Raw genomic sequence first — 24,538 nt, 5'->3', positions numbered from 1 at the left:
TACAATTCATAATTTCATAAGTTAGGTTTAAGAAATTAATGGTGTATTTGTCCACCATGTTTAAAAATTTGTTTCTCATTTATTTATTTATTTTTTATTTTTTTGCATTTGTGAGCCCTTGCACCCTAACAATCAAAGTACTTATCTAGTTATCTTCAATGTTTTCAGTTTTTTACATCAACTAATTGTGAAATTTATGATATGTAGGGAATAAAGCTGGATTTCAGCCTTTTATGAATCTTCAGGTTTGTTGGTAATGATTATCTTTGTAGTTACAAAATCTGTTTTACTTATTTTTCTGTTAGCAGTTATGTTTTAAGTTTAATCTTTTTTTTTTTGATGCAGATGTTTTAAGTTTAATCTATGAAAGTGTTTGATAGTACTTTAGAGATGTACGTTAGACCAAGGGTATAAGGCTAAATCAAAATTTTAAATTATTATCTTTTTAAATGAGTGCATATTCATCAAATCCCTATGTATAAACAAATTGTTTAAAAACTTCCATAAGTCAATTTTTTTCCTTAACATCTTCTATAAATACATTTTCATATTATTAGTTATAAGAAAAATTACTCATATTATTTTGAGCTAGGGAAAATGTAATGAGGTACTTCCTCTCTTTTAAAATGGTATATCTACTTTATATTTTGAATGTATTAAAATCATCTACCTAACTTATGTTTGAAATCTCTCACATATTCTCTTTATTTTCATATACTCCGTCCGTTTTCGTTTGACTTTTCACGGTCTTCATGATGTATTTTAAAACGTCTATATTTCTATTTTCATACACGTAAAAATTTTAAAAACTTGATATCAATAAAATATACAATGTGACAAATCCAACTAAATCCCACATGAATATATATCTCTAATAAATTAATGGGAAATTTTGGTGAAAGTTTTCAAAGTTTGACCAAATGTGAACTATATTTAGGGAATAAAGTTAAGGATGATTCTAATATTCCAAAACAGAAGAGTCTCAATGTATTTTAATGGTTTAAATGTAAATGTACTTTATTCCAAAAAATTACTTTTCTTTTCTTCTTAATGTATAAGTTAAGATTCCAAATGAGAAGAACATATTGAAAAGGAGGGAGTACAATGTTACAAACAAGCCTCAATTTCCAAAATTCCACTCACTAATCGTACTTAAAGCATAATGAATTCCGAAGAAAGGATTTATGATTTGTCTTAATATACTTTATTCCAAAATTCTCTTTTGAAACGTAGGGACTACAAATGTTACAATTAATCCTCAATTTTCAAAATTTCACTCATTAATTATTGTTAAACCTTACTAAAAACCAAAGAAAAGGAGTTAGGATTTTTCCAATTCTACAACCATGCGCTCTCTTGTCCCAAATTTTTGCTAACATATGATTTGTGAATTTGCGTGTCCCAAACTATAATGGATGGAAAACAATTTTGGGATGTCCTATATTACCTTCACCTCATTTCTCAAGTCAGTGCATGATATCCAAATAATTCAAAGTCAAATTCATCCATTCTCATGAAACTCCACTTCTCTAATTATTATTATTATTGTTTTTTTTTTTGAAAAGAATTATTATTATTATTATTGTTATTGTTCATGTTGTTCTTATTATTGTTATTATTGTTGTTGTTATTGTTGTTGTTCTTATTATTGTTATTATTGTTGTTGTTGTTGTTGTTGTTGTTCTTATTATTGTTATTATTGTTGTTGTTATTATTGTTGTTGTTATTGTTGTTGTTATTATTGTTGTTGTTATTGTTGTTGTTGTTATTGTTGTTGTTATTGTTGTTGTTCTTGTTGTTATTGTTGTTGTTATTGTTGTTCTTGTTGTTATTGTTGTTGTTCTTGTTGTTGTTGTTATTGTTGTTGTTCTTGTTGTTGTTGTTATTGTTGTTGTTCTTGTTGTTGTTGATTGTTATTATTATTGTTATTGTTATTGTTATTGTTATTGTTATTGTTATTATTATTATTTCCTAGAGAAACCAAGATTACTATGTTTAGGGGAAAAAGTCTGTAAACATCATAATTTTAAAAAATTTCCTAGAGAAACCAAGATTACTATGTTTAGGGGAAAAAGTTAGATAGATTTTCTATTTATCCTAAGCAATTAAGATTTTCTTGTTCATTTTGTCTTTATCATCTTTTTGTAATCTTGTTTAACTTCTTAACAATTTATAAGAAACTCTTTGCAATTTATTTTATGGTGCTAATTTAGGGAGTTCGTTGCTTGCTTGGACTTATAAAGTGTTAATCTATGCTAAGCTAAACTGAACTTGGAAAAATAAAATTTTGGTGGTGAACTCGACTTAGAAATGTGTTCTCTCGTAAGTTGTAAGCATGATAATGTCTTGCTTTACTTATGCAGTTATGCTTATTTCAGTTTTGAACTGAGTTATTGTGGTCATTAAATTTTTTGCCTTTCTAGAAGTTATAGTTTTTTTAATTGTTAAAAGTTTAATTCTATTAATTGTGAAGTTATGTTGTTATTCATGACCTTGTTAAACTTATGCTCATAGTTAGATATGATTTTGAGTTGTATGACCTTGAGTTTTGACTTTTCTTTGATTGACGTGTGTTTGGGTTGTTGGTTAATATGATTAGCACTTGTACATGCATTGGTGGATTTAGGTATGAGGGTACGAAATTAGGCTTGTTAAAAAATTTATAAAACACAAAAATTTCCATACTAGATTACTAGAATTTCAATTAATCATTAATTCCACACTCTTACTCTTATTCGTCATTGCGTCTATCCACCCCTGAATTTGTCTATAATTGAACAAAATAAATAGACCAATTATGTAAATTAAAGGTTATACTTAAATAAAGATTTCAGCCATGCAAATTATAGCTTTAAGCTAACGACTACTTATATGGACTAAAATATACTTGTAATATAATTGAATTAAGTATAACTAATCACATACACTTACTTTGATACATTTCTATAATATAACACACGAGTATAATGATTGCACGATATGTAGTACAAGAAAATAGAAATGAAAAATACCAAAAAAAATTTATATCTAAAGAATTGATATAAATTTGTGTGAAAAAAATTACAAAATGCAAAGAAAATTATTGTCACATCCATGAGCATATAGGATTTCTTTAGATAAAAATAAATTTATAATTTTTTTAAAAAAAAACAAAGAAGAAAAGAGAACACCTAAGTGACCACGTATCTATAAAAAAGCAATCTACAGACAACACTGTCAGTTCCTAAGAGACCCATTATTTATAAAATGGGTCTCTCTTTATTTTAATTATACAAACAAGCGTTGCATGCAAGATTGTAAGACTTGTTACTATGGAAGTACTAAGGGACCTGCTATTTGAAAAAACATGTCTGTTTTGTTAGCATTTTTTTTAGAATGGGGTATAACTTTACCTTTGTGTACCCCTCTAAATCCGCCACTGCGTACATGTGTTTCCCTTTAGTTAGTGTTTTTTCTATATAGCTATATGATAAGTTATTTTGTTATTTTCAAGGGATATATTCTTGGAAATCCAATTACAAGGATTAAGGATACAAAACAATCAGATTATGAATATGCTCACCGTGTCTCACTCATACCTGATGAGCTCTATGAGGTATAGGCCTAACTTTAAATCATGTAGTTATTGGATAGTACAAACCTATATTCTTTTTCATTTGGACTTGATTCACAAAATTACTTTTTACCATGTTTTTATGATTTATACATAAGGAAAAATCTAGTCATGTTGTATCTTGTTAGATTCGTCTTGATAAATAATTATTATTTGTAAATTATTAAATTTATTACTCTGTCTGTTTTGTTTTGTTTTGTTTTTTTTTTAGTTACATTTTTCTTTTGTGGCAGATTTGTGTTACATTTTTTTTTTTTTTGCAATTCATCCCATTTATTAAAAAGAAATAAAAGTGGAGAATATCAATAAGATAAAAAAACGAAGGAGAGAGTGCAACTTTTTTGTGTTCATGTGATTGTGCCCATGTGATTAGGAAGGGAGAAATACAATAAGTACCAAAAACATTATTATTAAAACAATTGTATAAGTTTTTAGGTGGAAAAGTATAGATATATGTGGAACTTAAATTGTAAAGTAAGGACACAAAGATTAACAAAAAAAAAAGAAAAGAAAAAGTACAACGAAAAATAATAAAGTCATCAATGTAACTAGTAGAAAGGATCACTAAAAAAAATGAATATGTACTCCCTTTTTGTTTAAATAAATGAAACATTTCACTTTTGTACATATACTAATGTAAATTTTGACTTAAAATATCTTTAATTATCCTTAAGTAAATATTATAATAGTTGAATATTAATAAATTATTCATTGAAACAGTTGAATATTAATAAAGTATTCCTTGAAACGATTCCAACAAATCCCCACATGACTATATTTATTCTTATGTATAAATCACAAACATTATTCAAAGTGAATTAATAGTAGTGTAAAAAGTCAAAATGTTTCATTTATTTAAATAGGGAGAGAGTAACTAATAAAAAGGAACATGGGGTTTATATCTTTTTCCTCTCATAGTCCCCATTCAAACCCGTTACTACTACTATTTTCTTATTAATCTCATATCCCTTACTTTTTTATAAAATATGAACCTCACTATCTTTTTTATAATTTTTTAATGCCCCAACTACTCTCTTTTGAAACTTCCTCTGCTTATTTTAGTTGCATCACTTTTCTAAAACGGAAGTTTTAAATTAGTTGCATCTCTTTCCTTTTTAACTAATAAATTAATATCTCTCTCTTCTACCACATGGGTCCTATTTATCTTTCTTTCTTCCTCTCTCAACTCCAAAAGTTGTATAGGCTTCCGTGAAAACAAAAGTGATGCAACTAAAAAAACGTTGGAAGTATATAAGTTAATTAATTTGCATAAAACTATATGCCGGTCAAAGTGTAACATTTAAAAACAATGACAGATTTAGTAATTTATTAAAAGAAACAATACGTCTTAGATTGATTTTATGGTACTCCTTTTATTTTAAAATATAAACCCCAATTTGATTTTTTACACAATTCACATAATCCACTTTTACCAATGTTAGTGTTTTACAGTATAGACACAAGAAAAGATGTAGTCATTTTGGTAATAGTTAGATATAGTCATTTGGGTACTTGTTAGAATCGTCTCGATATACTATTTTCCAACATCTTTTATTATAATATATACTTATTGATAATTAAACATATCGTTAGTCAAAGCTCTACCTTAACATATACATTTTGACATATAGGGAGTAAAAGGGTTTTAGCTTGTTTTTCATTGAGCTTAAAGACATGAGTCAAAATTTGCCAGTTACATTAATGATATTACCCCCCCTGTTTGTGCTATAAGTAATATATATTATTAAAACTCATGACAAGACATGCAATTCTGCCATGTGTCACCAAAGTCATGTAATTTTGCCACGTGTTGCCAATTACGCCATTACTTGGCACATGATATGGCGCCATGTCATACTAGTTCATTCATGATCACTATTACTTTAGCAAACAAAAATTTGTTAGCATTGATGTTTGAGCCCTTGACCTTATGTTCATTATGATTTAACTTTTACCATCACTCTAAAGACACATTTTATGTCAACAATGTGATATTAAATAGAGTTAAACATGTTCATAAATTTCAAAATTAATAAGTAATGGATTTTATAAAAGTAGATTTAACAACCCATAATAACAAAAGTGATCTTATCTCTTTCATTTGCCTATATAAAAAAACCCTATAGTTATTTGAAATATGTAACCCGAAAATATATTGCACTTTTTATTTTAAATTTTTTCCACATTTATGTCAATTTTATTAAAATGAATTAAACTAATAATTTGCAGGATATTATTGATTGTGAATTTTAATGTTCAATTATGTTTGGAAAAAAAATTAATAGTTCAAGTACTTTTATTAAAAAGAAAATTAATCTCAAAAATAAAATATAACTATTCAATATGTATCATCTAATTTTATCATACAAGTTTAGTTTAAATATGTTCACAATGCTCCGGGGCATTCTCTGGGTGAAAAACTACTTTATATTTTATTATACCATTAGGGTTATAATGCGAAATCATTTTCTATGATACATAACTACCACTTTATCTAGAAAAAGTGGTCATATATTTGGATGTTTAAAACAAAGTTGTAACATACTTTAATAAAGAAATGAAAGTCTATCAAAGGTAAAACCCGTATGTGATTTATGAATTTCATTACTTTTAGGAAAAATTACAAAGAATAATACAACTTTTGACCCGTTCTTTTTAAATAATACAACCTTTGGATTAAACCTGAATATTACAACCTTAAGGAGGTGTTAATTTTAAACAAGACATGACTGGTGACACGTGTCATTGTTTTATTGGTTTTGTCAATTTAATTAATTAATTATTGTCATTATTGCTTTATTAATATTATTTTATAAGAATGGGCCGAAGGTTGTATTATTCTTTGCAATTTTTCCTTACTTTTATGTATGAAGGTTTGCTTCACCAGGTTGGATTTAAGAGTACTTTAGTCAAAACAGTTAGTGTATCTTTTAAAGTTATGTTGTTGGTACTAATGTACTATGCAAATATTAATTCTGAATGAATAAGACTTACTTTTTTGTTGTTATTTTAACTTGCTTATTATTACTATGAATCTCAATGTACTGTTTTCTTCTCTTTCCACAGCTAGCTAAAATCAATTGCAGTTATGAAATGGTTGATGTGGATACAACAAATGTCAAGTGTGCACGTAATTTTCAAGCAATTAAAAGTGTGAGTTTCATAGTATATACTTTGAATTTGTGAACATTAACATATTCATGAACAAAAGTAACCAGTCAAGATATAAATTACTTAATACTATACCATGAGCTCAATTTTACTCGATACAAGACTTAAGAAGCTTTAAACCACTTTCATACCAGAACATTCGTTATATCTTGTCGTAGAAGTTTCATACTGAATTATTTTAGCTCCCAAAATCATGCATGGTACGTTTGAGATTGTATTGTTATGGGCTAAGTAATCATTTTCATAAAAGTTTAGTTTTATCTAATGAGAACTTTCCTTTGAATGTACTTTCTCATCTATTTTCTTTTACTTGCAACACAACTTTTAGACACGCACTATTGGAAGGTGATTACTGATGGTAAATGAATGATTTATTATCAAAATAATTTAACACCAGGAATAGGGATGGGTAAGGTAACATGTGTGCAAATTATTTTAATTGATTTGTTTGTTCATATTAAATAATCTTGACCTCAAAGTGAGTGACGTGAGGATGTGTTGCAAGTAAATAAGAAGTGGATGTACAATTTACAATGAATTGATTTTGATTTATGCAGAATCTTGACCCCTTGTTTAGTCCTCATGTCTTAAGACCTATTTGTGTATCACATCAAACATGGTGCCAGGTATATATCTCTTATACATGATTATCATGTCTGGATATTTTTTCTATAATTTTGACCCCTCCACTCACCTCTCCACTGAAAAAAAAAAGGAAAAAAAAAAAAAAAACTGATCTCTAACAATTTTGATAGTAGTCTGTATGATTATTAATTTTTTTATGCCTTATTTGCCGATTGATCCTAATGCCTTAAATTATTGTATCTTATTAATCCTTTATATATGATTTTAAGGATGACGTGATAATTTCAACATTGATCAATATCAAAGCTCATACACCACTCATTCACCGTGATGATTAACTTTAGATTTTGATGCAAGACATTTAAAGTCATATCAAACAGCAAAAATCAGTGTTTGTATTTTTGTAGAAGACTATTTTCGGTGCATGTATAAGAGGAACTGATGTGAATATATATAAGCTATAGAGTAGCTAGTGATGATGAAATGTGTTATTGGAAGGATTTCAGGGAAGCTATTGCTATGTAAACCTGAACGCTTCAGTGAATCTTTGAACTGACATGAACACTGATTTAAGTTTTCTTTTCAATATTAATGGTGATTTCTTTATTGTTTTAAAGTAAAAGATTGATTTAATGATATCTGATTTAAATTGGATTTGTCTTTAAGTTGTCTGAATTTGATAATCGTATCTGGCAGTCTGTGCAGGTTTCATTGTTTGTTTAGTTCTGAATGTATAATTGCATATATGTTTGCATTGTTAGTCCCGTTTGGCTCTCAGCATGTGTTTCTATTTTTCTTTTTATTTACAATTTTTATTCCTATTGTTTCAAGGAAGGCTACTGTTAGTATGTGTAATGCCGTAATGGTCAATGCTCAGTAAAATCTAGTAAAAAATCATCTACATTAAGTTGTATGTTTAATACTAGTAGATAGTAATATTGCAACATAACGAAGATCCTATTACCTGTTTAATGTCAAAACACCAATTTGCTAATAACTAGCCATGAGTTGATAATGACCAAGAGCATCTGCCATTTATGTAGGAGAGTATGTACTATCTCTTGGAAAATTGGGCTAATGATATACAAGTTCGAGCAGCTCTTCACATTCAGGAGGTATATGAACTATTGAACTCTTTTTGAAGTGAAAACTACGTACTATTTGTATGTTATTACTGCAAGATGAAATTCGTGTTCAATGTTGAGTTTTAGACTTGAAGAATGGAAGGAATTTATTTGGAATATACTTGTATGTAATAGTGTAATCCATCTTATCTGATTCCATTACTTCTCTTTCTCTACTAAGGCCTAGAATAAAATACTAGTAAGATGAATAAAACTGAAATTTTGAAATCTCAAGTAGGAGCCATAAAAAGCTCATTTGAGTTGTACTTTGCTGAATATTTGGGTAAAACTCAAGCCATTATATTTTAGTAGCTGATTTCTTCCACTGGTTGTATCATGTTGTTTTGATTAACATCATGTACGTTTCTTTCATGAATAGGGTACTATAAGTTCTTGGATCAGATGTAATAGATCTCTATCATACACTTATAATGTTAATAGCACCGTTGGTTACCATCAAAATTTGACACAAGACTCTATCAGTGCACTGATCTACAGGTAATGTATTCCTGTCACTGCTTTTAGGGTGTTTTTATGTTATCATTTATTTTTTGTAGTTGAAGAGTCATCTAGAGTGCTTAATATAAGGCGTAACTCTGACAAAATTTGTGCCTTATTGGTCATTTGTTGAAATTTTGGGGAGAGGGGAAAGAGGAACGTCCATGTATTTAAAAAATTATAATAGAGATGCTTCGGATCATTTTTTTTTAAACAAATAACGAATAAGGCACAAATTCTCTCTCTCTCTCTCTCTTTCTCTCCCTCTCTCTCCCAGCTCTAGTACCATGTTGAAATTATAATAGAGACGAGAGAGAAGATAGAAGAGCTGAAGAGCATTTTGCATTCAATCAGGGCCGTTTATGAGGTTTTGGGGCCTAAGGGCGAAAGAATAAATCGGGCCCTACTTTATTTATTTATTTATTTTTTTTACATTAGAGAAGAATTTTTTTTTTATTACTTTAATTTGAACAAATAATCTTTCTTCAAAAAAAAAAAAACAACATTTTCAATATATAATCTAGTTTTGACTATTGTTTTAAAAAACCTTATAAAATATTAAACTATATACAATGGTAAAATAATACTCCCTCCGTGTATTTTTAAGTGTTACACTTACCAAATTCGGCCATAAGCGTTACACTTTCTATTTTGGCAAAAAGTTACATTAAAATATTATATCTCTCTCCTCTATGGTCCCCACTCAAACCCAATACTACTTTTTTATTATATTTTTCCTCTCACATTCTTTGCTTTTCAATAAACTATTAACCTCACCGTCTTTCTTTTACAATTTCTTAATACTCCAACTACCCCACTTACCTCTTATTTTATTTAAGTTAATTAAATTGCCTAAAACTATGTACCGGTCAAACTGTAACACTTAAAAAAACACGGAGGGAGTATGTACTTCTACAGCTATATATATGGTATGTAAAATAGAATATATGAATGAAACAAAATCATGTGATAATGTTAAGATCGATTCTCTCTTGTAAATGAAATTGATCATTGTTCATAATCTATAGCCATAATAATTATATTTTTATAAAAATAGTTAGATGGAATATAACAAGAATTTAGGCTACAAGTAAAAATTAACAAAGAAATAAAAAGTTCCTTGAAAAAAAAAAAATAGATATTGCCCTCTGACAGTAAAAAAAAAAAAAAAAAAAAAAAAAAAAAAGTGGTTTATATATAGTTGTATGCTTGTATATATGGTAATTTAAGGGGAAAAAAAACACAAACTTAAGCTATTGGAGTTCAAACTTCTGACTAAGGCGTGAACTTTAACCTCACTAAATAACTCTTAACCACCAAGCTACACAAAAACATGTTGACAAATGCATCTCTAAATAAATATAACTGTACTTCTACACTTAAAAACTGAAAACTGGGCCCTTCCCATCCCTGGGCCCTAGGCAGTTGCCCTGGCTGCCCGGGGTCAGATACGGGCCTGCATTTAATCCATTTCATATAGCGATTACGACTAGCCTTAATAGAGTTAGTGTGGGATATATAACTCCTCACTAATTCGTTACCACACTAACTTGATAAATACAAAACTAGTAACTGAAAATACGGATGTATTATTTTCCACTAGTAACCATATTTTTTTTATGCATTACATCCAACTTCATTGTGTGCCAATGCCCATTACATGTTCACCTAAAAATAGAGTTGTAACAAAATTCATATGGTAGCCACTCTTCTCTAAAACTTCTCTTCTCTCTTCTGCAAAGTCCCCCCCACTAGAAGTGAAACCCTAGGAACTTGTCATGATTGTGGCGCCTCTAAGAAAACTGCCAGTGGTAGACCAAATCTTTGGTCATGAAGAGAGAAAGGTTTTAATTAATAGTAATAAAAAAATTTTAAAAATAATTATTAAAAAAAAAACAGAGAAAGATAACCCGGTCATCTTCGAGAACAAAAATGGTTTATGAAAAAAAAAAACCAACATGTGGGAGACACTAGGCACTATTTATTTATTAACTAGTGAGTAGCGCGGGCGTTGCCCCGAGTTGCTACTGTTGTAGACGTGCAATCGATAATTTTTTTTAAGTCTTTTTAAAATTGTAGTTCATGGTTAAACTAAAATTGAGTATTTTTTTAGTTTTTTTTTTTCTTAATTGAACCTTGTTGTTTGCACTTATATAATTTTTTTTACTTATTAATTGCATACTTGATAATTGGCTAAGATGGTGAAATGACTATTGTTGGTTGCTTGGGTGATGTGTTGTTGTTTGAGTGATGATGTGGCATCACAATATATTGAAAAGATGATATGGCGCAACAAAAAAGGGACTACATGGCATAGTATAGATTTATTTTTTTCAATGAACAACTAAAAAAAAACGGTCCCCATATATATTTTTTTTGGGGCAACTATTAGGAGTAATTGGATATTCTTGGTCTTTTATTTTGGTTGTGAATAAATTGAAAGAGAGTAAAACTATTAAATATTTAATGAACAATGCTTTTGGGCTACCATTGGCCACACTCTAAGGCCATCCTCCCGTGAGTCGCCCGAGTTTAATAGTTCTAATGAGGTGGTGTTAAAGCCCAATCTAAGAGTGTATTCGGTGCTAGCTTTTGAGTAGCTTTTAGGTAGCAAACTGTGAGTGTTTGGCAAAGTAATAGTTATGGTAGCTTTTAGTGGTAGATGTAGCTTTTATGAAAAATTAAAAAGATTAGCTCATGAAATTAGAGGTATCTTTTGAGGTAGTTGTTCAAAATTTAAGCTATCTATAGTACTATATATAAAGATAAAGAGTCTTTTCGGTGATAAATTTGTCTTTTCCCAAAATGTCCTTCTCACTTTACAAAATTACATATTGACTAATTAAAAATAAAAAAAGCTTGTTTTAAAAAAAATAAACTAATAAAAAAATAATAAAAAAAAAAAGCTCATATGTCATAACTGCTCACAAAAAATTAAAAATAAAAAAATCTATTCTTTCAAATTAAAAAAAAAAAAAAAAAAACTACCCACAAATCAAAATTATTATCACTAAAAAAACAAACCAAAATTATTAACTTTTCATAAATTTTTTTTCTTTTTTTTTTTTAAAAAAAAGTAACTACCTACAAACCACATTTATCTTTTATTTTATTGAAAAGAACCATGTTAAACTTTTATTAAAATAAGAAAAATTAATACCAAAATAGTTCCCTAAAAAAAACAACGAACCTTAACATCTTATATACTCCCTCCGTTCCCTTTATATAGTCCCTTATGGGCATTTTTCACGGGAATTAATAAACACAAATAAGTATAGTAAAAGTACATTGTAACAGACTATTGACATTGAGTATGCAAAAAAGAATAGAGAGAAAGTAATAAAAGTACATGGAAAAACAAAATTTACATAGGAAATTTAAATTTTCACAAATATTGTTGCAAATTGGAGGGAATTTTGGTAAAAAATAATATTGATGGTTGTTGGAAAAAGCAAATGGGGTGAATATTTTGGGACTAAAATTTGCCCATAAGGGACTATCAAAAGGGGACGGAGGGACCAGGGAGTATAATTTAAGGATGTTTTAACGAGAAGCCTCCAAAACCTCAATATGCTCAACTCTTATGCACTTAGTTTTTTTTTTTTTATTATTATTTTTTTTAAGAAAAAAATAACTACCAATCCCACTACTTTATTTTTATCATTTTTTAAAAAAAAATCAATAACTACCCATCCACTATTTTCTTTTTGTTTTTTTCAAGGGATTACTACTAATTTGTGTTTTTTTTGGTACGTAGTATAACATATGACATGCATTAGCACGAGTATACAGGTCCTTTATCAACAATTCACTATAACACTCAAAATTCCCAACATTTCAATTTTGTTTTTAACACTACTCCCTCCGTCCCTTATTTACATTCTTGCTTTCCTTTTTGGGTATTTCAAAATTATATTCCTACTTTTCTTTTTCAGTAAGTAATTTTTTTTACCAAATATCCCAAATTATCCATAGTTTTTTGTTTTGTAATTAATGCTTTCTCTATTTTCTTACTCTTATTTTCTCATTCTCACTCTTATTAATGCCTTTAGAAAATTTAGAATCCAGGTTCATCGCTTTAGATGGATATGATTGGGCTTTTTTCTTTTCAAAGGATTGATGACATGTGCATCATTAAATATTATTCAATCTTTGTTTTATTCAAAGACATCAATTAATGTCTTGTAATTCTCATTGCACTTTGGTTTATTGCTCCTTTTTTAATTTCAATTTCTTTAATTCTCGTGTAATTTTAGAAATAGGAATGTAAAAAAAGAGACGGAGGGAGTACGTGCTAACATTTCACTTTGTATTACGAGTATTTTTTTTGTACATAGTATGATATATGACATGCATCAGCACGAGTATACAGTTCCTTTATCAACAATTTACTATGTACTCTAAATCCCTAACCCTTTAATTATATGCATTTTTTAAGGGACTACCCTCCAAACAATTTCCACTTCTCTAAACATCAAAAAAAAAAAAAAAAAAAAATGTCCAATACGTTTTTGCGCAACAGGCCTCAGCGAATAACTACATGTAACAAAACAAAGTATGTAACTCCTAGAGCAAGACACTAACCTATATGACTCTAACCGAGTAACACGAGTAACCCCTATAACACCCTTATAACATTGAACGGGTAACACGAGCCAGACACTAACCCATATGACACTAACCGAGTAACACGGGAAACCCCTAGCATTGCGTGGCCACCGACATAAAAGAGTAAGACCCTGTTTTTTGAGCTTCTAAACAAAGCATAGAATATCATATTTCAGGTGTTAACATAGCAGAACAAGTGTCAGCACATTATTAATACTTCCACCCAACAGAGCTAATTAAGGTTCAACAACGCCGACTAGTCCAAAACCGACCATTACAGCTCATCTAAATTACAACATTAAAATCAACTTTCTATATTTAAAATATGTTTTTTCTTATACATCCTGACGAGTACACTCTAGTTTATTTATGAAAAAAGGAAAAAAAATCATCTATCTAATCTATATACGTACTATTACTACGTAGATATATATTCTATGGTCTTGAATATTATATATATCCCTACCTTATAATAAGTGGGAGATTGCGCTTATGAATAGTGCACGGACCAATATGCCCTTCAAAATGTTTGTTTACGTTTTTACTTACATAAATAATTTCTTACATTTATGTCCTTCCTCATGTACAGATATAATGATTGTTGAGTTTTCTCTCTCCTTACATTTATGCACTTTTATATTATTTATTTATGTTACAGGTAAATATATTATAGGTAAATTTAAAGTTCACCTTTCATGATCGAAATTGATAAGATGGCTCCATTAGATAGATGAATTTGAAAGATCTTTCTACTAAATTAATTAAATTAAATGGAAAATGAAATGAAATGAAATAATAAAATATAAAATGTTTGATATTTAATGGAGATTATAGTTTAATTGCAAGACAACTATATTAACCGGACATGCTAAAGGTTGTTTCTTTGTGAAGGTCAAAATTAACGACTTACACATAATTGTGTTTAATAAATGACATTGAGACCAATGGAATGAATCTGATGATTGCGCCGAATTAAAGTGGATGTATTAGGAAGAAAGGAAACCAAACTGACTACGGTGAAAAGGGAAAAATAGCAAGAAGGAAGTCAAGGGAATTATAAGTGTGTAAAGGCTATAATTGGGGCTGCATTATGCTTTTTCTACTTCATAACCAACGTGTTTGGAAGAAAGTTGCCAATGCAAGCTGATTTTCTATGATCCCTTGAATGTTAATGTTTTTGCGAGTTGGGTGTAACTGTTTCTCTTTTTTAGTTTCATATACTTAATCCCATATAATTTATATGGAGTAATTAATAGGTTGGATGAGGGTATACACTTGCAAATAGTAAAGGAAAATTTGTCAAAAATAAGCCAACCTTTGTCAAGTTAGCTCAAAATAAGTCAACCTTTTGATTAACTAAAAATAAGTCGAACTTTATAGAGTATCTTCTCAAAATAAGTCATGACCTGTTGAATTTTAGGATAACCGGTTGTTTTGGTAATTTATACCACGTGTGATTATAGGGTTGGTCTTTTTAAAAAAAACAAATTAAGTTTTTTTGGATGAGTTGTTATTATAAAAAAAAATCCCATACCCACTGCCAGCCCCCATCATCACCAACTTCCCTTCCACCGGCCGTTGAGACAACCCCATCCTCCGGGACCGGCCGTCGACCTCACCCCAACACTCACCCCTCTCCCTCCTCTTTCGCTCCCTAGTTCGCTAGCAATTTACCGGAAGGAAGTGTGACATCCTAAAACATTGCTTGTGCGGCTGCGATGAACCAATGTATGTTTGATTGGAGGATGCATGCCCTAATCAATCTTGCGACGAGAACGAAGCAAAATTGGGGCTTTTCAATGTCGTACTACTGCCAATCACGTTTTCAATTGAAGATGCGAAATTGGTGCAATTGGGGTCGCAACCAAAGTGGTGGCTAGAGTTGTAAATTGGTGGGTGAGGCTGGTTGTTGTTATTTGTGTTATTGAGGTGGCGATGGTGGTGTAGGTGGTGTTATCCGTGGGAAGCAGGAAAGAGGAAAGGGAGGGATAAGGGTGTAATGGGTGGGAAAACGGAAGGGTGTGGGGTCATTGGCGCCAAAGGAAGGAGTGGTCCTGACCGGCGGCCGAGGGATGGAGTGGCCTCCGATCGGCGACTGGTGGAAGGGGAGATGGTGGGGATGGGGATTTTTTTTTTTAGTTTTTTTAATTTGTTTATTTAATGTAATTATATTTAACATTTAATTAATTATTTTTAATTAAAAAAATGACTTGATTAGTAGGTTGTAGGTCATCAGACTTATTAAAAGAAAACACCACTAAAAAGTCGACTTATTTTGAGTTAATTAAAAATTTGACTTATTTTGAGCTAAGGTTGGCTTATATTTGACAAATTTTCCAATAGTAAATGCTCTGGAAAACTTTTTCATTATTATGTGCATATGCAATGTTAAATCACTTCTGTTAATATATAATGTGTGCTCTATGATATTTGAGTTATATTTAATCTATTCCTAATTACGGTTGTAGATGTTTTAACAATATTGCACTAATGTTGAATAATTGCATAAATGTTTCCCGAGGAAAAGTTATAAACAACTAGAAAAGTTGTAAAGGAAAAAATGAAAAGTTTAAAAACAACCCAATTTACAAGTTCCATTAATTTATCAACTAATTTCCCAAAAAAACCCAATGTCGTGAAGAGTTTAAACACAATCCAATATAAATATCAAGAAAGGGTAAGCCACTCTACGCGCATCGCGCGCGTTGGCTACCCTAGTATAACTAAACAATCAATAATATTTTTTAAGGTTAATTAAGGTACGCGAAGTGGAGTAGATGTGTTATTGACTATTTCTTTTTTTCGTTCTTCACTTTAAAGTCTATGTAACTATGTAAATATTGATTTTCGAAAAAAAATCCTACAATAACAATGTTACGAGTAAAATAACAAATTTCCTACATTGTACACGCGTAGCGTGTGTCTCGTAGCTTGTAGTTTTAAAAATAAAATATAGATTTTTTATGTAACCAGGTAGTCAGTCGCTACTTTACCGAACACTCATGCCTAAATTATATATCGTCACAGCTAATAACTTGTTTTTAGCTAAATGCTAACTACACAACTAACAACTACCTTTATATCTAACATTTATCGACCCTGTAAGTAAGAAATAGAAGAAGGTGTATAACCCTCAATTTTCATTTCAAAAAACATTAATTTTAAATAAAATATAGTTTAACTTATTGTGGTGATTAGTGAATCAAAATTTGATGCTATTTCTAACGCTATTGTTGAATAGTTGATATAGGAGCTTATGCATTTTTGATTCATTGGATGCAAGTTGTTATTTTTGGCGGGAAAGTTTGTTACTAGCTTTGCTTTTGTCGTTTTCTCAGTTTGTTAGCAAAAGATGCCTTGTGTCTGAGTTTGTTACAAGCTAGCTGTTATAAATGAATTAGTGGTTGTAATAATTTCAGCATAATGATAATTACAATCTCTTCTCTCTATCTCTTCCCTCTCTAATCTTCTCTCTCTCTCTCTCTCTCTCTCTAATCTTCTTCTTCCTCACGTTTCCCTTCTCCAATTTCCTCTGTTTTCTGGTAATTCCATCAAACACCAAAACCTCCCTTATTAGTGGTATCAGAGCCACCGCTGTTCCCTCTGCACAGTCTGGCACCCTCACTTACTACTCGAGTAACAAAAATGGAAGCTCAACTGCAGGCTTTGGAGAAGCGCCTCGAAGCTCAGTCCCTTGCTTCGAACCAGACTCTTGATTCTAATCGCAAATTTGAGGATTTGTTGCATATGATGCAAGCAATGAAGGATCACATGACTGATTCCAGATCACCTAGATCGGAGGATCGGTTCAATCAGCCTAAACTTGGGTATATTCCTAAACTCGATTTTCCTAAATTTGATGGTAGTAACCCGAGATTGTGGATTAAGAAATGTTGCAAGTATTTTACTCTTTGTAAAATTCCTAATGATCAAAAGGTTGATTTGGCTTCCCTTAATATGATTGATAAAGCTGAAAATTGGGTGTCTAGCTATTTGTCTACTCGTACTGTAGTGGATTGGAATGATTTTGTGCTTGATGTTAATGCGAGGTTTAAGGATGAGGTTGGTGTTAATGTGGTTGAGGATTTTAATAAACTTCAACAAACTAGTAGTATTGAGGTTTACATTGATGAATTTGAGAATCTCAAGGCTATTATGCTGCAGAACTCTCTTGCCTTACCTGAAAAATACTTGTTAGAGTGTTTTATTGGTGGGCTTAAGCCTGGTATTAGACCATTTGTGCGTGCGTTTAAGCCTCAGACTGTGATGGCTGCAGTTGAATATGCTCGTTTGCAGGATGAATCAATTGCTGCAAACTCACCTAAACCTACTAAATCTTTTACACCCAGGCCTTCCCAAACCAATTTCTCTCCAAATTTTTCTAAACCAGCTTTATTACCAACACCACCAGTCCCTCATTTGCCCCTTCATGCTTCAAACACTAAACCACCCTTTTCTAAACTGAGGGCTGAGAAAATTGCAAAAGGACTATGATACTATGTCCCTGCTGCTGTGAGGGCTGAGAAAATTGCAAAAGGACTATGATACTATTGTGATGCCCCATATGATAGAAATCATGTCTGCAAATTCAAGGAGCCTCAGCTGTTTACGATTGAGATCCCTGGGTTGGATGAACCTGATGCTGCTGTAGTTCAGTTGGAGGATATGGAAGATGAATGTACTTTGGACCCTTCAATTTCTTTCTTTGCTTTATCTGGCAGTCAGAATTTCAATACTATGAGAGTGACAGCTTTGGTGAAGGGTTTGGTTTTGCATACTTTAATAGATTCAAGAAGTACTCATAACTTCTTGGATTTGCATCTTGCTGCTAAGTTGGGGTGTGATACTCAGCAGATTACAGGTCAGTCCATTCTAGTGGCTGATGGGAATCACCTTCTTTGTCAGTCTATTTGCAGAAACTTTACATGGCAACTAGGTGGCCATGACTTTCATACTGATGTGATGCTGATTCCTCTGGGAAGTTGTGATATGGTGTTAGGTGTTCAATGGCTTAGTGCCTTGGGATTTTAAGCATTTAACTATGAAATTTTGCTCTAGGGGCAAAGATATTGAGCTAAAAGGTGTTCCACTTCAGAAGCTTAAGGTTATTGAGGGAACCCCACCTGTCAAAAGTTTATCTAATGCAGCTCATATTTGCTCATATTTGCTTACTGCAAGTGAATGATCTGCAGTCTGCTGCTGTTCCTACTTGTTTCCTGCAGGTTTCTGAGGATATGGCAGAACCTGATGCTTTACTGGCATTAAAAGCCAGATTTGCTTGTGTTTTTGAGGAGCCAACTGAGCTGCCTCCCAGTAGGGGTATTTTTTATCATAGAATTCCCTTAGAACCTGGGAGTAGTGCTGTGAATATCAGGCCATATAGATATCCCTTAAAACAGAAGGATGTCATTGAGCAGTTAGTTCATGAAATGCTTGATAGAGGTATTATTCAGTCCAGCTCTAGCCCTTTTGCTTCACTAGTAGTTTTGGTTGGAAAGAAAGATGGTTCTTGGAGGCTGTGTGTAATTGCTGAACAACAGGACAATTTAAAACAAATTCCCTATTCCTGTTTTGGAAGAGTTGGTGGATGAATTGGCTGGTGCTATAGTGTTTAGTATAATAGATCTCTGTTATCATCAGTTGAGTGTTCACCCTAATGATGTCTTTAAAACTGCATTTAAAACTCATGAGGGGCATTATGAATTCTTGGTGATGCCTTTTGGCTTGACTAATGCCCCTTCATCTTTTAAAAGTTGGATGAATTTTGTCTTCAAGCCACTTCTGAGAAAGTGTGTTTTGGTTTTTTTTTTATGATATTCTTATTACAGCAAGTCTTTGGAGGATCATTGGTCTCACCTTGCTAGTGTTTTTGAGTTAATGAGGTTGCATTCTTTGTATGCCAAGTTCCTGGCGTGTCCCTTCTAATGTGAAAGACTTGAGGAGTTTTCTTGGTCTTGCTGGCTATTATAGAGGATTTGTTAGAGGTTATGCCATCATTAGCAAGCCTTTGACTGAATTATTGAAGAAAGGTGCTTTTGAATGGTCTGATGTGGCTCAGTATGCTTTTGAGCAATTGAAAGCTGCCCTTTGCAGTGCTCCTGTTCTTGCTTTACCTAATTTTACTAAACCTTTTGTGGTTGAAACGGATGCTTCAAAGGGTGGTATTGGAGCTGTTTTGATGCAGGACAACCACCCTATTGATTTCATTAGTAGAGCTCTAGGTTCTAAATGGCAGAAATTGTCAGTTTATGAAAAGGAACTGCTTGCAATAGTCTTTGCTGTTCAAAAATGGGAGCAGTACCTGTTGGGTGCTCATTTTATTATCAAGACGAATCAGAAAAGTTTAAAATGGCTCTTACAACAGAAAATTTCCACCCCTTTCCAGCAATTTTGGCTCTCCAAGCTCTTGGGATTGCAGGATGCAGAGCTCTTGTTCATGGTTGTTTCTGTTGTGGATTCAAATTTAATTCAAGGTATCCAGGCTAGCTATGCCTTGGATATTAATACACAGGCTCTTTTAACCAAGTTACAGCAAGGACAGTCTGTGCTTCACTTTACCTTAAAGGATGGCTTATTAAGAAGAAAGGGTAGATTGGTTATTGGTCTAGATGATAACCTTAAGAAGAAGCTTATGCAATGGCATCATTCCTCTTTGGAAGCTCCGGTGGAGAGCAAACTTTGAAAAGAATGCAACATTTTTTTATTGGAGGGGCATGACAAAGGTTGTTAGCCAATTTGTCAGAAAATGCATTGTTTACCAAGCTTCTAAGTATGATACTACTGCCAAACCTTGTTCTCTGCAGCCCTTGCCAATCCCTGAACAAGTCTGGACTGATATATCCATGGATTTTATTTCTGGTTTGCCTTTATCTATGAACAAGAATGTCATTTTTGTTGTGGTGGACAGATTGAGTAAGTATGCTCATTTCATTCCCCTTAAGCATCCTTTCACTGCTTATTTGGACTATGTTTTCAAGTTACATGGTTGGCCTAGGAGTATTGTCACTGACAGGGATGCTATTTTCTTAAGCCAATTCTGGAAGGGTCTTTTTTCTTTGCATGGCACAGAATTTTTGTTGTCTTCTGCATACCATACCATCCAGAGACTGATGGCCAAACTGAGGTGGTGAACAGGTGCCTAGAGTCTTATTTGAGGTGTATGACTAGTGATTGTCCTAAAGATTGGTGCAAGTACCTTCCCATGGCTGAGTGGTGGTACAATACTCATCCATTCTGCTGCTCAGATGACACCTTATGAGATTGTTTATAATCAACCTCCTCCATTGCATTTACCTTACTTTCCTGGTGAATCTCATAATGCTGTTGTGGACAGATGTATGCAAAAAAGGGAGGACATGATTCAGGTTGTTAAGGTTAATCTCCTTAAAGCTCAGCACAGAATGAAGACTCAGGCTGATAAAAATAGATCTGAGAGAGTGTTTGCTGTTAATGATTGGGTTTGGTTGAAGCTCCAGCAATATAAACAGCAATCTGTGCAGTACAGAAGCAACAAGTTGGCTGCTAAGTACTTTGGACCTTTTAAGGTCATTGCTGCTGTAGGAAAGGTGGCTTATAGACTCCAGTTGCCTAGTTCAGCTAAATTACATGATGTTTTTCATGTATCTCAGCTCAAACCATTTAGAGGTGACCTGCCTCAGGTGGCTCAGATTCCTTCTGAGATTGAGCATGTCAGTACTCCAACTGTCTTGCCTGTTGCCATACTTCAGCGTCGTGTATTGGATATTTCTGGTGTTCCTGTGCAACAGTACTTAGTTCAGTGGCAAAATGCTCCTATTCATGATGCTACTTGGATGTCCAAGGATGATTTTGATGCTCAATTTCCTGGTTTTTCTTCTACCTGACTTGAGGACAAGTCTCTTAAAGGGGGAGGGTATGATATAGGAGCTTATGCATTTTTGATTCATTGTATGCAAGTTGTTATTTTTGGCGGGAAAGTTTGTTACTAGTTTTGCTTTTGTCGTTTTCTCAGTTTGTTAGCAAAAGATGCCTTGTGTCTGAGTTTGTTACAAGCTAGCTGTTATAAATGAATTAGTGGTTGTAATAATTTCAGCATAATGATAATTACAATCTCTTCTCTCTATCTCTTCGCTCTCTAATCTTCTCTCTCTCTCTCTCTCTCTCCCTCTCTCTCTCTCTCTCTCTCTCTCTCTTTCTCTAATCTTCTTCTTCCTCATGTTTCCCTTCTCCAATTTCCTCTGTTTTCTGGTAATTCCATCAAACACCAAAACCTCCCTTATCAATAGTTTTATATTAATGTTAGGAACTATATACCTTAGGCTAATTTTATCTTCATTGAGGTAGATTTAGTTTAGAAGTGGAAATTACTGGTGTTGATGGAGGATTTAGTTATGTAATGGAAATTACTAATTTATATTGGTGGTTATTTCTTCAGTTAATCTCTATTAAAAGTTGGTGTCTAAATTTTGAAATACCAACAATCTCTATATGACTTTTTTTTTCATCTAATTTTTAGAATGTATTTTTTTAATGTATACGCTTGCCAAAATTGAAAAAATAAATGCTTAAAATTATCGCATGCATATGGGGCTTGCTAGTATGTGTTGGGTGTAAGGAGTTGTATATGGAGTGTTGTTTGTGGAATTCAAAGTTCAATTCTGTTATTTCAAGAAGCATGTTCGTTCGAAGGCATAAGGTTTTAGTTTCAAATCACAACATCAAGCTAGAGACATTAAGTGTAACTAGTTTGTTGTATTCTATTCCATATTTGATAGTGATAAATATATAATAAAGTCTTATTAACAACAGTTTCATATTTATAGGTAGAATTTGAATATTAATATGGAAAAGTTGTTGGAGTTTTTAGATATTTCCCATACTTAAACTCCAAGTCCAGATACATTTGCTTCAAAAGATCAATCACAAAATTTGCCTTAATTGAGTGACATTAATCACCAATATTTCTTTGTGCCATATTACACTAATACTTTCTTATTTATCCCAGCCGTCTGCATCTTGATTGAAAAGCTAATTTGAATTCTCTTGATTGATTATTGGTGATGACTTGATTTTAGAGAATTAAAATTCTCCTTTGACTAATCATGTGTCCAAGTACGTTATGCACATCATAGCATCAATACTATATATAAACCAAGCCTTTGCATTTCATGGGAGGACGAAAAAGAGAGACTTTTCTCTTTACTCCAAAAATGTTACACAAAATAGTTTCTGGTTTTGGGCATTGATCATGGTGTTCTCAATCTAGCTCTTCGTGGTACACCGAAGAGTTAGAGTCGTGTAACCCTGGAGGTCGATTGCTATGAGTTCGTGTGTACAAGTACGGGGCAAATTCGACTTTAGGGCAGTGATGCTATGTCATGCCACGACATTAAATCAGATAAGTTTGTTCTATTATTAATTGCTATTAGTCATAATTCCTACAAAAGTATATTGCCGACATTTGTAATATTGAGATGTTTGTCATTTGTCGATCACTAGACAGTAGACATATTTAGCATCAAAAGTTTGGCTTTTGTACACTGCTAAACTGTTTAGATGAGTCAAAAGAAACCCATATTCAATATTCCACCTCTATCATCATCATTTTGACATTAGTACGTATAAAATCTTAACCTATGAATTATTCAATTTCAAATTTTCTGCATTATTTGCTGCTAATTATACGAAAACAATCTACTTCTTTAATATCTTGTCTGAATGTTATATTTAATGGCAGTGGTGACCAAGACATAATTTCATCATATGTTAGAACATTGGAATGGATAAACATGTTAAATGTCTCAATTTCTGATGATTGGAGGCCATGGTTTGTCCATGGTCAAGTTGCCGGGTAAGTAACTAATTAACTACATGAAATCAACCACATACTGCATCTGTAAGAAAACTTTCCTAGTCTCTCAGCTTTGGAATTGTATGTGCAGGTATACTACGAAGTTCTCAAATGGCATATATCATGTAACATATGCTACCGTGAAGGTACGAATGTGACACTCTTTTTAAACACATAGTTTGAAAGAGTAATATAGTTATGTATACGTTGTTAACTTGCAGGGAGCAGGACATACCGCTCCAGAGTACAAGCCTTCTGAATGCTTCACCATGATCTTGAAATGGCTTTCAATGCTTGCTCTCTAGTATCATAGTACTAGAGACCGAGTACAACTAGGTGCATAGCTGCTATGTGTTCGGGAATCGGGATCATAGAGGAGGCTAATTGGTAAATTTACTTAATTTTTGTGAATTTTTTTATTGCTACAGTGGTATTTTTAATGTACTATACTTAGAGTGGTTTTTTTAATGTACTATTATACATGTATTATATTTTACTAGAGTATAAGTTGTTTTAGTATTACTATTTATAGCCATTATAGATAACAATAGTACAATATTTGTACCACTAGAAGAAAAAAATCACCGCTCTTTTGTCTTATACCTGCTATTTACTTACCATGTAAATACCAACTTTGCGCCAATACTTAACCCTAGAGACTCATAGGACTTGTATTATGCGTCAGGGTTTGTATAATTTTTATATAGTACAAAGAATGTCGATAGTCACATATTTCTGGAAAATTTGTCAACTAGGGTTCTAAACTAACGGGGTAGTGGCCTAGTGGGGTTATAATGCCGAGGAGTATTTAAAATAAAGATAGGAGTAAAAATGGATTTAGGAAAATTATCCGCTAAAAAAAGTCTCTTATTCGTCCAGGCATAGACGTGTTTTAGTTCACTCGTCCATACATGGGCGTGTCAGCATGAGACACGAGCTCATCTAAAAGTGGTCATAACTTGAGATTCAGAGCCTTTATTTTTTTAGGCGTGTGATATATCGTTGAAAAGATCTTGAAGTCTATTTTTCAATGCAATTTGAATCACTCCAATATTATTTGTAGATCGAAAGTTATGATTAAAATAATGGACGGGACTCATATTCGTCAAG

At 32.0% G+C, this 24,538-nt stretch overlaps 1 protein-coding gene across 5 annotated transcripts in view; it reads left to right on the top strand.

Annotated features, from left to right (window-relative positions):
• Positions 1–24,064, top strand: part of LOC145607788 (serine carboxypeptidase-like 18) — a 34,411-nt gene extending 10,347 nt beyond the window's left edge. The window contains exons 6-14 of one of the 5 annotated variants that reach the window (XM_081663377.1): positions 208–245; positions 3,494–3,595; positions 6,680–6,766; positions 7,342–7,410; positions 8,413–8,484; positions 8,873–8,991; positions 23,315–23,428; positions 23,520–23,574; positions 23,650–24,064. In XM_081663377.1, coding sequence (XP_081519503.1) covers positions 208–245; positions 3,494–3,595; positions 6,680–6,766; positions 7,342–7,410; positions 8,413–8,484; positions 8,873–8,991; positions 23,315–23,428; positions 23,520–23,574; positions 23,650–23,733 — 740 coding nt within the window. In that variant the 3' untranslated portion in view covers positions 23,734–24,064. Of the gene's footprint in view, positions 1–207; positions 246–3,493; positions 3,596–6,679; positions 6,767–7,341; positions 7,411–8,412; positions 8,485–8,872; positions 8,992–17,262; positions 17,961–23,314; positions 23,429–23,519; positions 23,575–23,649 lie in introns of those variants that run through there. The other 4 variants (XM_081663379.1, XM_081663378.1, XM_081663381.1 and 1 more) reach the window with 4 other exon arrangements.
• Positions 24,065–24,538: the final 474 nt, after the last annotated feature.

This window comes from Chenopodium album, chromosome 23, assembly GCF_948465745.1.
Source record: "Chenopodium album chromosome 23, dcCheAlbu1.1, whole genome shotgun sequence".
Classification (NCBI taxonomy): Eukaryota; Viridiplantae; Streptophyta; class Magnoliopsida; order Caryophyllales; family Amaranthaceae; genus Chenopodium; species Chenopodium album.
Note: the sequence above shows the minus strand (reverse complement) of the source record. Positions and strands in the feature narration are given on the sequence as shown.